Genomic DNA, 12,160 nt, shown 5'->3' with positions numbered 1-12,160 from the left:
CACTTAGTCCATTTATGTTTGTCTTATGATATTGAAATCTTCTATCTCTAATCCAATACCTTAATTTTCCCACTGTGCTTCCATAAATGTGTTAAAAGTTACAGAGTTATGGTCACTGTCTCAGAAATGCTACTCTGCTGATCTCCACTTACTGGTTCCAATACTGCCCCTCTTTAGTTGAATTATCTGCATAATGGCTCAAAAAGCTCTCCTGGATATATTTTAAAAATCCCACCCTCTAAGCCTTTTACACTGAAATGATTCCAATTGATAATAGGGTTTAAAATCCTCTACTACAATAATCCAATTATTTTACCTTTCTCTGGGGTTTGTTTACATGTCTGCTCCTCTATCTCATGTGAACTGTCAGGAGGCCAGTAGAACATCTCCAACAAAGTGATCATTTCTTTTTGTTCCTAAATTCTGTCCATTTGGCATAATTAGAAGAGGATATCCTCCCTCAGTATTGCTGTAAGGGACTCTTTGATTAATATTACATTGTACCTCCCTCATTACTGTATATATCACCAAAGAATGTTGAGTTGCCAGTCCTGCCTTTCCTTCAGCTATTTCTCCATGATAGCAACAAATACTATATTTTCTTGTTCTGTATACCATTCATCTGCCTAACTAGTCAAATTCCCTGCTTTAAAATAAATGCAATTTTGCCTTACACTGTTCCCCTTACAATCCCATGCCCCTGTTTGCTTTGTATATTAGACTGATTTAGATTCTATTCAATATTTGGCTGCATTATTCCCTCAATTTTACATATGCTCTGTGTTCCATTTCCATGCCAAATTTGTTTAAACTCTCCATAATAGCACCAAGGTTTGAACCAGTTTGGCAGGGAAATAGACCAAAGTTTATGTAAAGATGTTTCTTCCCATTTTAGTTCAGGTGCAACCCACCCAACCTGTATATATCCACGGCAGTCTCAGAGATCCAGAAAGATAAAGGCTTCTGTCCTACAGCATCTCTTTAAGTATACATTCATCTGACCCATTTTTCTATTCCTAAACTCACTAGCACATTGCATTGGAAATAATCAAGAAACTACAGACTCCTCTAATTTATGATTCAACGTTCGTGTTGCAGGAACTCATTCCTCTTTTTTCCTATGTCATTAGTACCAACGTGCACCATCAAAGATGGTGACAAATCAGCATATAGAGGGGAGATTGAAAATATGACTGAGTTGTCCCATGACAACAACATTACTCAATTTTCAATGTCAGCAAGACTAAGGAACTAACTACTGACTTCAGGAGGAGGAAACCAGAAGTCCATGAGCCACCTTTCATTGGGGGATCAGAGGTGGAGAGGGACATCAACTTTAAATTCCTCAGTGTCATCATTTCTGAGGACCTGTCCTGGATCTAGCATGCAAGTGCTATTATGAAGAAAGCAAGGCAGCCCCTCTGCCTCCTTTGAAGTTTTTAAAGATTTGGCATAACATCTAAAACTTTGATAAGCTACTATAGATATGTGGTGGAGAATATATTGACTGGTTACATCATGGCCTGGCACGGAAATACCAAAGTATTTGAATGGAAAATCCTACAAAAAATAGTGGATACGACCCAGTCCAGCACGGGTAAGCCCTCCGTGCTGTTGAGCACACCTAGACGGAGCACTGTTGCAGGAAAGCAGCACCCATGATTAAGGACCCCCACCACCCAGACCATGCTCTCTTTTTACTGATGCCATTAGGAAAAAAAGTACAAGAGCCTCAGTACCCTCACCACCAGATTCAGGAACAGTTATTACTCCTCAACCATCAGACTCTTGAACCAGTGAGAATCACTTGTCCCATCACTGAATCGTTCCCACAAACCATGGACTCACTTTCTCATATTCTTAATACTTATTGCATATTTATTAATTAATATTATTTCTTTTTTCTTTAATATTGACACATTTTGTTGTTTCTTGCACATTGGTTGCTTGTCTGTCTTGTTGGTTGTGGCCTGTCATTGATTCTGTTATGTTTCTTGGATTTACTGAGTATGCCCACAAGAAAACAAATCTCAGGGTTGTATATAGTGACATATTAACAAAAAATTATTTTGAACTTTGAACTTTGACTTCTTTCTTTTTACCCTCTTTTAGAATGTCCTGAAGCAGCTCTGAGACATTTATGATCCTGGTATAGGGGAGGCAACATACCATCTCACAATTTTAATTGCAGCTAAAGAAATGTCCACTCTCTTTACATTTGAATCTCTTGTCATGGTAGCTTTCTTAATCTCTTTCCTCTACTCTTGTGCAGCAGAACATCTGTGGTATCATGAACCTGACTGTTGTTGCTTTCCCATGAGCAGCATCTCCCATTTCTCCAAACAGTATCGTCAGTACTAAATTTGTTTTAGAGGAGGTTGACCACAGGAGCTCTTGTATTGCTTGTTGCACTTACTGATCCACCTGGATATCACTCATGCAGCCTATAATTATAGGATGGCCAATTCACAATATTTCTTACCCATATGTCCTTGGCATTGCAAATATACCCATAAATAAATTCATCCACAACTCCAGCTGTGAAGTGTTGTGAATCTGGAGATTCAGCTGGACATACTTCCTGTATATGGACACTAGAAGTGTCCCTGATTTCCCACATAGCGCATACGATGGTCAAAGTTCTCCAGATTATTCTGGTATTCTAGTGAGAATTCAATTAAAAGTGATTTTAAAATCTGTGTATTAAACTACATGACTAATGTCATTTAGCAGATTACTCAAGGCAATGCATTGAAATAGTCCAGTAGTTTATAGTTGTTTCATTGTTAATGTTAATTACAATGATTTTGTGAGATATGGAATTAAGAAGAAAAATGCGCTATATCTGTAAAATTGGCTCACTGCAGACACACAATTTTGTCATGGTCTTTGTGTGAGTCATTGAAACATAGAGATGCCTGACATGGAAACAGATCATTTAGCCTCCAATGGAGTCCCATTTTTATTAATCCCATCATCCAGCACCTGAACCAGAGCCTTCAATAACTAGACAATTCAAACATTCGTCTACACAGCTCTTAAATGCTGTGGTGACTCTGCTTCCATTAATATGAATGTTATAATTTATACTTCCTTTTACCTGACTAAAATGTGCAATATTTTGTTTTAAATAGGTAGAAATAACCAAATTTGATCTGCTGGAAGAAGTCCATGCTGATATAAAACTGAAAATTCTTCTCTGGAAGTCTCTAAATGACTGGGATCGTCACACAGAAGAATGTTTGCAGGTAGTTTTTCTTGGTTAAGGTTGCTGCTTTAATATAAAACAGAAGATTGTGAAAATATTAAGCTTTTTTTTGTTGAAAATACTAATGATCTATAAAATCCTAAATATTTAATCAAGCCAGATAATTATAAAAATATGATTGCTAAATGCACTAATGTATATTGATGTACATGCTTAGAACACACATGTGGGAAAATGAATGTCACTTGGCTATGGTTATCCTAACAGTTAAAAAGAAATGCTTAAATTCCTGGTTTCTGTTCTTTCTTTCTCACAGTTTGGATTTGAAACTATAGATGCAGAGCAATTAAGTAGTGAAGTAAACAAGTACAGCAAGATTGTGAATCAACTGGAGAAAGGTCTTCCACAAAATACTGTGGTGGCAAAACTGAAAGATAATGTGGACCAGATGAGACAAAAGGTAATGGTTTAAAGGATCTGCACATAAAAATGTACATTAAAATTACACTTGTGAAAATCTGAGGTGATCATTCCTGCCTGGTCCCCACATCTGGAGGCAATCTCACATCTGCACTTATGTTGTCTTGATGTAGAAGATGCAAATTACTGACTGGCCTCTGATAGTTCAACTGGGCCAGAACAGGATTAGTTGTAAATCAAAATTGATTTTGGTAATTTTGCTGTGAATCTGAGATTCATAGCAAAACTGAGGTAAATAAATATGTAATCAAATACACAAAACACGAGCAAATTAAAACATAAAATTAAAACCAAATAAAGAGAATTAACAGGGTGGCAGAATAATATAGCAGTTAGCATAACGCTATTACAGCACCAGCGACCTGAGTTCAATTCCAATGATCTTTGTAAAGAGTTTGTACATTCTCTCTTTGACCACATAGTTTCCTCCCACTTTCCAAAGATATACAGCTTAGTATTGGTCACATGGGAATAATTGCATGGTGCGGGTTCATTGGGCCAGAAGGACCAGTTACTGTGTTGTACTGTAGCTCTAAGTAAAATAAACAGAACAAAAATAAAAATAGTCTTCCTTTTCATTTTGTTTCCCACCATAAAATAATTGAATTCAGATCAAAACATAATCTAAATGTAAACTAGAGCAGAACACAGTTTTGCTGAGATTCTTCATTATCGTTTTGTGGAATCAACTCTAAGGTCATGCATGGGGTTAGTCCTGCTGCAGACTGAGACCCCCAGCAAGACATCCGTAAAGTCCAGTTTATGGGGATGAAGCCTATAGCATTCCTATGTTTAAGATGTTTGATAAATATGTCAATGTGCAAGGAATAAATGGCCGTGATGATGGGGTTATATTGAATGGGTGGGCCAAGGCTTAAGTGAGAGAGATAAACATTGGTATAGATAGGTGAGTTCGGTTTGACTCTTTACTTTTTTACTTTTTTATGTAATTCTGTCAAAAAAAACATTTTACTGTATTTTCACATTGCAGCTTCCTGTAATCACTAACTTAAGGAACCCCTTCCTGAAACATAGACACTGGGAGTTAATGGAAAACATTATTGGTGCTAAATTGGTTGATGTTCTTGAACCAGTAACTCTAGCACAACTAATAGAGCTTAATGCTTTTGAACATGCTGAGGAAATACAGAATGTGTCAGGCCAGGCCTCTGGTGAAGCTGCTTTGGAGACAATATTGAAAAAGGTGAGAACTGTATCTTTTGAATAAGAAGATATGAACGTAAGAAATTAAGAGCAGGAGTGAACCATAAGGCTCCTCAAACCTTTTCTGCCATGTGATATGAATTACTGCATGGTTTAGTAAATGGTAGCTGCTGGATTAACTTGGCATATAATGCATAACCTGGTCCTCAGATTAGCTGTTGTGCCACGTACTGCCAGTAAGTATGGATGGACCTCCATGTTTTGCAAAGTGATTCTTTCTTTTTCAGCACAATCCTTTCAGTCATCATCTCAAACAAACAGGCTATCAGGTTTTTTCCAAATTCTTGTATTACCTTAGTTTAATTATATTTTTCAAATAATTTATAGTTCAATAGTTCCATTTAATGTCAAATAATGTATACAATATACAGCCTGAATTTCTTGCTCCTCACCGACATCCAAGAAAACAGAAGAGTATCCCAAAGAATGAGAGATAGTAAAATCATTAGAACCCCAAAGCCTCCTTCTCCCCCTACATACAAGCGGCAACAAAGCATCAACCTTCCCCCTCACTCATTTATTTTAGCAAAAATATCAGCACCCACCACCCTCCAAGCAAGCAATAGGAAAGCCCCCAAGAGAGACTATGATCTGCAGTACAACAAAAACTAATCACTCACCCGACAATTTGACATGCCACAGGCTTTCTCTCTCTGTAATAAAGGGGCAGAGAGATGTTATTCAGCAAGAGGAAAGGCAAAAACAAAACATCTCGCTGATTCTGGTGTTACAGTCCGCTGCATTGTTTTTTCCGAGTTCTCCAACTTGAGAATAGGCAGAAAACTCTCCCCTATCGAGAGAGAGAGTGCGATTTGCTGAATAGCAAGACCTCCGACCGCTGATCCACTGTTCCTGATATTCCGTATTCTCCCATGACATCAGCCAGGAATCGGCTCGTCTGCAGGGCCACAGAGCCTCAGAACCCCAAAGACATGCTCATCTTCTAGGCTGTGTCCTTGGGATATCAAAAAATGGCCATCGATGAGCCCAAGGAATAGGTCCCATCGCTGTAAAGAACCACAGTTTGAGTGCAGCTGCATGTCAAGGACACATACAGAACCCCCATCCACCTTGAAAAGAAAAAAAAAAGAGACATTAAAGGTAGAAATTGAGCTTTTCGGCAGATGAGCTTGAAGAAGCTATTCTCTGGCGCCATTGCATCTCCACCCTTATCACCCTTTATGCTCGTTAGCCCTAAGACACTAATCACTGGGATTACCTAAACCATGGTAGTGAAGAAATGGAGGTGCATATAGTCCATAAGATGGAATACTTTGCTAATTGTGAAAAAGAAAGATAATGTGCGGAGAATGGAAGCTATCACAGGATAAAACTGGCACTTGGATGCTGCTCTCACTGGCTGATTGACCATTTGTAAAGTATGTGAAATCTCAATATTTAAAAGGCAGTTTATGTTATGGAAAGGTGAGTGTGGGCGAGAGATTCTTCAGCTGTGAATTTACCTAACATTCTCATTATTATATTTCAAATATCTTGATGACTTTATTCCATAAGCTCCTATTAACAAAGAGAAGGCAGGTCAATATTTGTGTTCTTTTATCTTTTAATTTGACCCTTTATACTCTAATACAGCTACCTACCCTGCTTCCTTCAAGGGCAAAAAAATCCTTCTTGAGGATATCCATTTCATCGGCAAAGCCACTTGAGGAAGTATGATTTGTTGCATGATTCCTGGTACTGTTACTAAGAAATCAATATCTCATGAAAGTGCATTTACAGTACATGATTGTACTAGATTATGAACAAAATTCAATAGCTATAGAAGTAATATGAGTGAACTGATCAAAAGTATCTTAATTTTACTTTAATGTGACTGATAAGACAGTTTGGGCTGAACCCTACCTACTACATGGATTTGATATCTGCAGTACCTACTGCTTGGCTTGCCAAGCCAGGACATGGCAAGGCACTCTTACTAAATCTGCTATGACACATAGGCCACCAATAGATTATTAATGAGACCTTACTGCAGGCACCCAGGCTCTCTCTGAGAAGGCAAGCCTGATTTGAGGCTTTGTCTCTTGTCAAAATACAAGAGCCCATTCTTTTACAGTTTTTAAATATCTAGGTTACCTCTAATGCCATATGCTAGTAAGGCAGAAGTAGAATGTTAGGCCAGATGAATGTGTGGCTGAAGTGTTGGTGCAGCAGCAGATATTCACATTTTTGGACCATTGATACCTCTCTGGACCAGATGTGACACAAGAGGGACACACTTCACTTTCAGTAGAGGAAAAACAATATCCTAGTGGGAAGGTTTGACAGAGATACTAAGGAGGGTTTAAATGATATAGTTGGCAAGTCAGCTGTGACACACAGGCCTCAGGCAGGGCGGTGAAATTTGAAACTGTAGTGTGGCAGATGAGAGCCTGGAAGTCGATACAGAAGTCAACAGCAGTAAGTTCTGTAGGCAAAATAGATCAGAATCAGAAACTGAATCAGGTGTATTATCACTGACATGTGTTGTTTTGCAGCAGTGGTGTCGTGCAGTATGTGAAAATTACTCTAAAGTAACATAAGAATATAATCGCAGAAAGATAGCAAGATAGTGAGGTAGTGTTCATAGGCTCATGGACTGTTCAGAAATCTGATTGCAGTGGGGATAAAGCTGTTCCTAAAATGCTGAGTGCGTCTTTAGGCTCCTGTACCTCCTCACTGATGGTAGCAACGAGAAGAGGACATGCCCTTGATAGTGAGGGTCCCTCATGATGGCTGCTACCTTTTTGAGCATCATCGCCTATTGAAGATGTCCTCGATGGTGCGTAGGCTCTGCCCATGACAAAGTTGGCTGAGTTTACTATTCTCTGAGGCTTTTTCTGATCTTATGCATTGGTGCATCTGTACCAGATGGTGATGCAATCAATCAGAATGCTCTCCACAGTACACCTGTAGAAATGTGCTAGAATCTTTAGGTTTTGCCAAATCTCCTCAAACTCTGAATAAAATATAGGCATTGGTTTATTGCCTGTTGAATTTTAAGAATATGTTAGGTCCAGAAGAGACCTTCAGAGATGTTGACACTCTGGAACTTGAAGCTGCTCAGCATCATTCTTCAATACTGACCCTTCAGTGATAACTGCTCTGTGCTCCCCCAGTTTCCCCTTCCTAAAGTATACAATTAATTTATTGGCCTTACTGACATTGAAAGCAAGCTTGTTGTTCTGACACCATTCAACCAGCTGATCTATCTCACTCCTATACTCTTGTACTGGTAGGAGCATGGCTGGGATTGAGCAAAGGCTATTGGATTAAACTGTATTTATTTCAATGTAGGCCTCCAGCGGTCAGGGTCAACCATGGGTGTTGCCTCCTACCTGTGTAGATACACAAGCCTGAGTAGTATGATATGGAGAGCAAGCTGTTGCCCATGGAGCAAGATCCCCCTCTCCATGCATCTGATGAACCCAAAGGACTGGCAGAGACCGATACAGTTTAGTACCAGCAGCATCACAGGAGTTGCCAGTCAGTGTTGAACTTAACATAGGACTACATTAGGGGCTCCAGCTCCAGATTTTTCCTTCAGAGTTTACTCCTGAAGCCTTCCCATGTGTGGGTATAGCTGCAAGGCAGCTGAAATTCGGGATCAGAATTCTCCTTCTCCTAGATGAGCTGGTCAACCACGGCTGCCAAGTCCCATCTGCTAAAGTGACTGGTTTTAAGGCACCAGTAGCCTGCCTTTGCCCCTTCTCCTGTCAGTAGAAATGGTTCCGCTGGACTTAGGAGCTAGACCACACATGAAGGCCAGGAGCTGGACTTGGTTGTCAGAGGCTATTTGATGTGCATACCATTGGAGCATTAAATACGTAGTGGGAGCTTGTCCTCATTACCAGACCTGGCTACAATAACTTTAAGGTACCCGCAGGACATCTGTCAGAAAAGGTGGCTGAATTCAGGGCATGGATGGATAGATGGTACCGGAAGATTATTGCCATTGCAGAAACATGACTAAGAGTGAAGCAGCTTAATGTTCTATTAGCCACCAGATAGTTATTGGGAATTAGCCGAACAATTATGTAGGGAGATTGCGGATGACTACATGAGTAAAAGGGTTATCATTATATGGGATTTTAACTTTTCTAATATGGGTTGGTACTGCCATTGTGCCAAGAGCCAAGATGGGGCAGTATTTGTTAAATATGTTCAGGAAAGTTTCCACAGGCAAGATATAGAGGACTGTACAAGGGAGGGGGCAGAGCTCAACCTTACATGAGACAAGTAGCTGAGTTGCAAGTGGGGAATCACTTTGGGACCTGTGGCCCAAGTTGTTTATCGGACAGGAGGCCTCTGACTAGTTCTGTGCCTCATGGATCAACGCTAGGCCTATTGTTGTTGGTCATCTACAGTATATCACTAATTTAAATGAGAATGTACAAATCATGATTAGTAAGTTTGCAGGTGATACTAAAATATGTGGCATTACAGAGTGAAGAAGGTTATCAAGAATTACATAAGGATAATGATAAACTGGGTAACAAGGCATAGGAATGGCAAACTGAGTTTCATTCAGACATGTGCAAGATGTTGCATTTTAGGATTTTAAACAGGTTAGGTCTTTCACAATGAATGGCAGGATCTAAGGAGTGTTGTAGAACGGATGGACTTAGGGTTACCAGTACATATGTAGTTCCCTGAAAGAAGCATTAGAGGTAGACCGGATGGTGAAGAAGGCCTTTGGAATGCTGGGCTTCATTAGCCAGGGCACTGAGAAAATAAGTTGGAATGTTATATTGCAGTTGTACAAGATGATGGTGAGATCACACTTAGTGTATTGTGTACAGTTTTGTTACCTCACTAAAGGAAAGATCCCATTCAGCTGGTAAGTGTGCAGAAAAGATTGACAAAGATGTTGCCAAGACGTAGTTAAGGTTATAAGGAGAGGTTGGGCATGCTAAGACTTTGGAGCCTAGAAAACTGAGGGGTGATCTTATGCATGTGCATAAAATCAATGTGGCGTAAGGTAAATTCACAGTCTTTTTCCCAGAGATGGAGAATCAGAAACTGGTGGGCATAGGCTGAAGGTAAAAGAGAAAAGATTTAATAGGAAACTGAGCAGCAGCTTTTTCACACAGAGGGTGGCACATATATGAAATGAACTGCCAGAGGAAGTGGATGAGGCAGGTACAGTAAAAACATTCAAAGGGCATTTGGGCAGGTACGTGGAGAGGAAATGTTTAGAGGAATATAGATCATGCATGGGCAAATGGAACTAGCTTAGATAGGCATCTTGATCAGTGTGGACAAGTTGGGCTGAGGGGTGTATTTTTGTGTTGCATGGTTCTATGTCTCCATGATTATAAATGTCCCTGATGCTCTGGGGTCCTTAAAAGGTATGAAATTAATTATAGTAATTCAAAAGATTTTTAATTAGAACTCTTTTTATGTTGCACTACAAGCATAATATAAAATAACTTTAGTGCATTGGGATTTGTGACATTATGTCCTAGACATACTTCCATATCTGAGCCTTACTTTTATGAGTGCGTGGAATATCCAACCAAACTCAGCAAGAGTTGTATCAATACATTTCTTAGAAATTCTAGCACACTCATTAAGATTTGGCTGAAGTAATGACCGTGGATTGCAATTTTTTTCATTGAGGAAACTGTGCCACCCAGTCCTTCCTTCCCCAAGGCTGTTTTGACAAATCATTGACCACAACATCAGTTGAGTCTGTGGCTAAATTTTGGGGAGTAGTGATAAGTATTGGGAGTATGGTTTATGAGTAAAAGCTTATTCTGTTGAAAAGAGGAGAGAGTTAGGGATTTACCCTTGCACTGGTAAGAATGGTGAGCCTTAGACATCATAAAAAATACCAGCTCTCTATTGACATGAGAATGTTTTAATTAAAACACTTTCTCCAAATCAGGCATATTATAAAGCCGTGGAACAACATGAAACGACATGGAACCAGGACATCCAGCCTAATCCAATTCTCTGCCAACCATCAGCCACTTACATTAATCCTGAGCTAAGCAGATTCTCCCCTCATCTGAGAGAAATGCTGATAGGCTATTTGGCTTTTTAAGTTACAATTTAGTATAGGTTCATGGGAGAAAGAACCAAATGAGTGTTGATGGGCGTGTGTGAGAATGAATAGGTTGCAGGTATACAGCGAAGTAAAGAAATAGAAGTAGGTCTGACTGATTGCTCCCAGGAACTAATACAAACCCAGTGGGCTAAATAGTCTCTTGTGTTATAAGAATTAGTATTTCTGGTTATAAGTTAAATTAAATTCAGGTATTAGCGGGTTAATAGACTGAATCATGTTTGATTTAGCTTATTGTCCAAATTCTAGCTTGTATTCAACATTTCCTGTGGAGCTGCCATGAGCCAGAAAATATAATTTGGCAGAATAACTTTATCTGCTATCAGATATATATGTATTTTCAAACTATAGGTCTGTTCTACTAAGAGGAAATTTGTACTGGAGCATTCAAAGCCAAAACAGTGAATGATTTCATCTACATATATAGTGCTATTTAATTCATTGAATGCATAAGTAAATTGCATTTATAAATGCATAATTTTATCTACTATGATGCCTATAATGTCATGTTATTATTATTTAAATTGGTTTGGATGATATTGTTGTACAAATGCTTTGTCTTTAGGTAGAAGATGCCTGGAAAATTACAGAATTTACTGTTCTTCCTCATCGGGATGCTAAAGATATTTTCATTCTTGGAGGGACTGATGAAATTCAAGTAGGTCTGATTATCCGGTTGACTACATCAATAATGTGCCTTTTGTTTTCAGCTGCCAAATGAACTCTGTACTCTTCAGCGAGATACTACTTAGAGGGGCTATGTGCCCTGGAGGAGTTTCCTCCTTCTGTTTTCTTCATATGCTGCCTAGGACAATTTGGACAAGTGTGGCAATGTACTTTATATGTATTTAAGGGAGAGATCTAGTGTTTAGATCTATGTCTGTGAAATTATAGGAAGAAATTTGAGATTTCAGCTGAACACTGATTATAAGAACTTAGTTATAGTGTCATAGATAACTGTAGTACAGAAACAGGCTGATCAGCCCATCTAGACTGTGGTGAACTATTATTCTGACTAGTCCCATCAACCTGCACCTGAACCATAGCCCTCCTATCTATGTTCCTATCCAAATTCCTCTTAAATGTTGGAATCAAGCCTGCATGTTCTCCCTATGTTCCCATTAACTATTTCACCTTTCACTCTTAACCCATAGCTTCTAGTTCTAATCTCACCAAACCTC

The 12,160-nt window shown here is 39.1% G+C and overlaps 1 protein-coding gene across 3 annotated transcripts in view; it reads left to right on the top strand.

The window, feature by feature from the left end:
• Positions 1 to 12,160, top strand: part of dnah6 (dynein, axonemal, heavy chain 6) — a 408,231-nt gene that overhangs the window by 93,172 nt on the left and 302,899 nt on the right. For all 3 annotated transcript variants that reach the window (XM_072258211.1, XM_072258210.1, XM_072258212.1), the window contains 4 exons: positions 3,135 to 3,248; positions 3,525 to 3,668; positions 4,680 to 4,892; positions 11,545 to 11,637. In XM_072258211.1, coding sequence (XP_072114312.1) covers positions 3,135 to 3,248; positions 3,525 to 3,668; positions 4,680 to 4,892; positions 11,545 to 11,637 — 564 coding nt within the window. The remainder of the gene's footprint in view (positions 1 to 3,134; positions 3,249 to 3,524; positions 3,669 to 4,679; positions 4,893 to 11,544; positions 11,638 to 12,160) is intronic.

Source organism: Mobula birostris, chromosome 5 (genome assembly GCF_030028105.1).
Source record: "Mobula birostris isolate sMobBir1 chromosome 5, sMobBir1.hap1, whole genome shotgun sequence".
NCBI classification, from domain to species: Eukaryota; Metazoa; Chordata; class Chondrichthyes; order Myliobatiformes; family Myliobatidae; genus Mobula; species Mobula birostris.
Note: the sequence above shows the minus strand (reverse complement) of the source record. Positions and strands in the feature narration are given on the sequence as shown.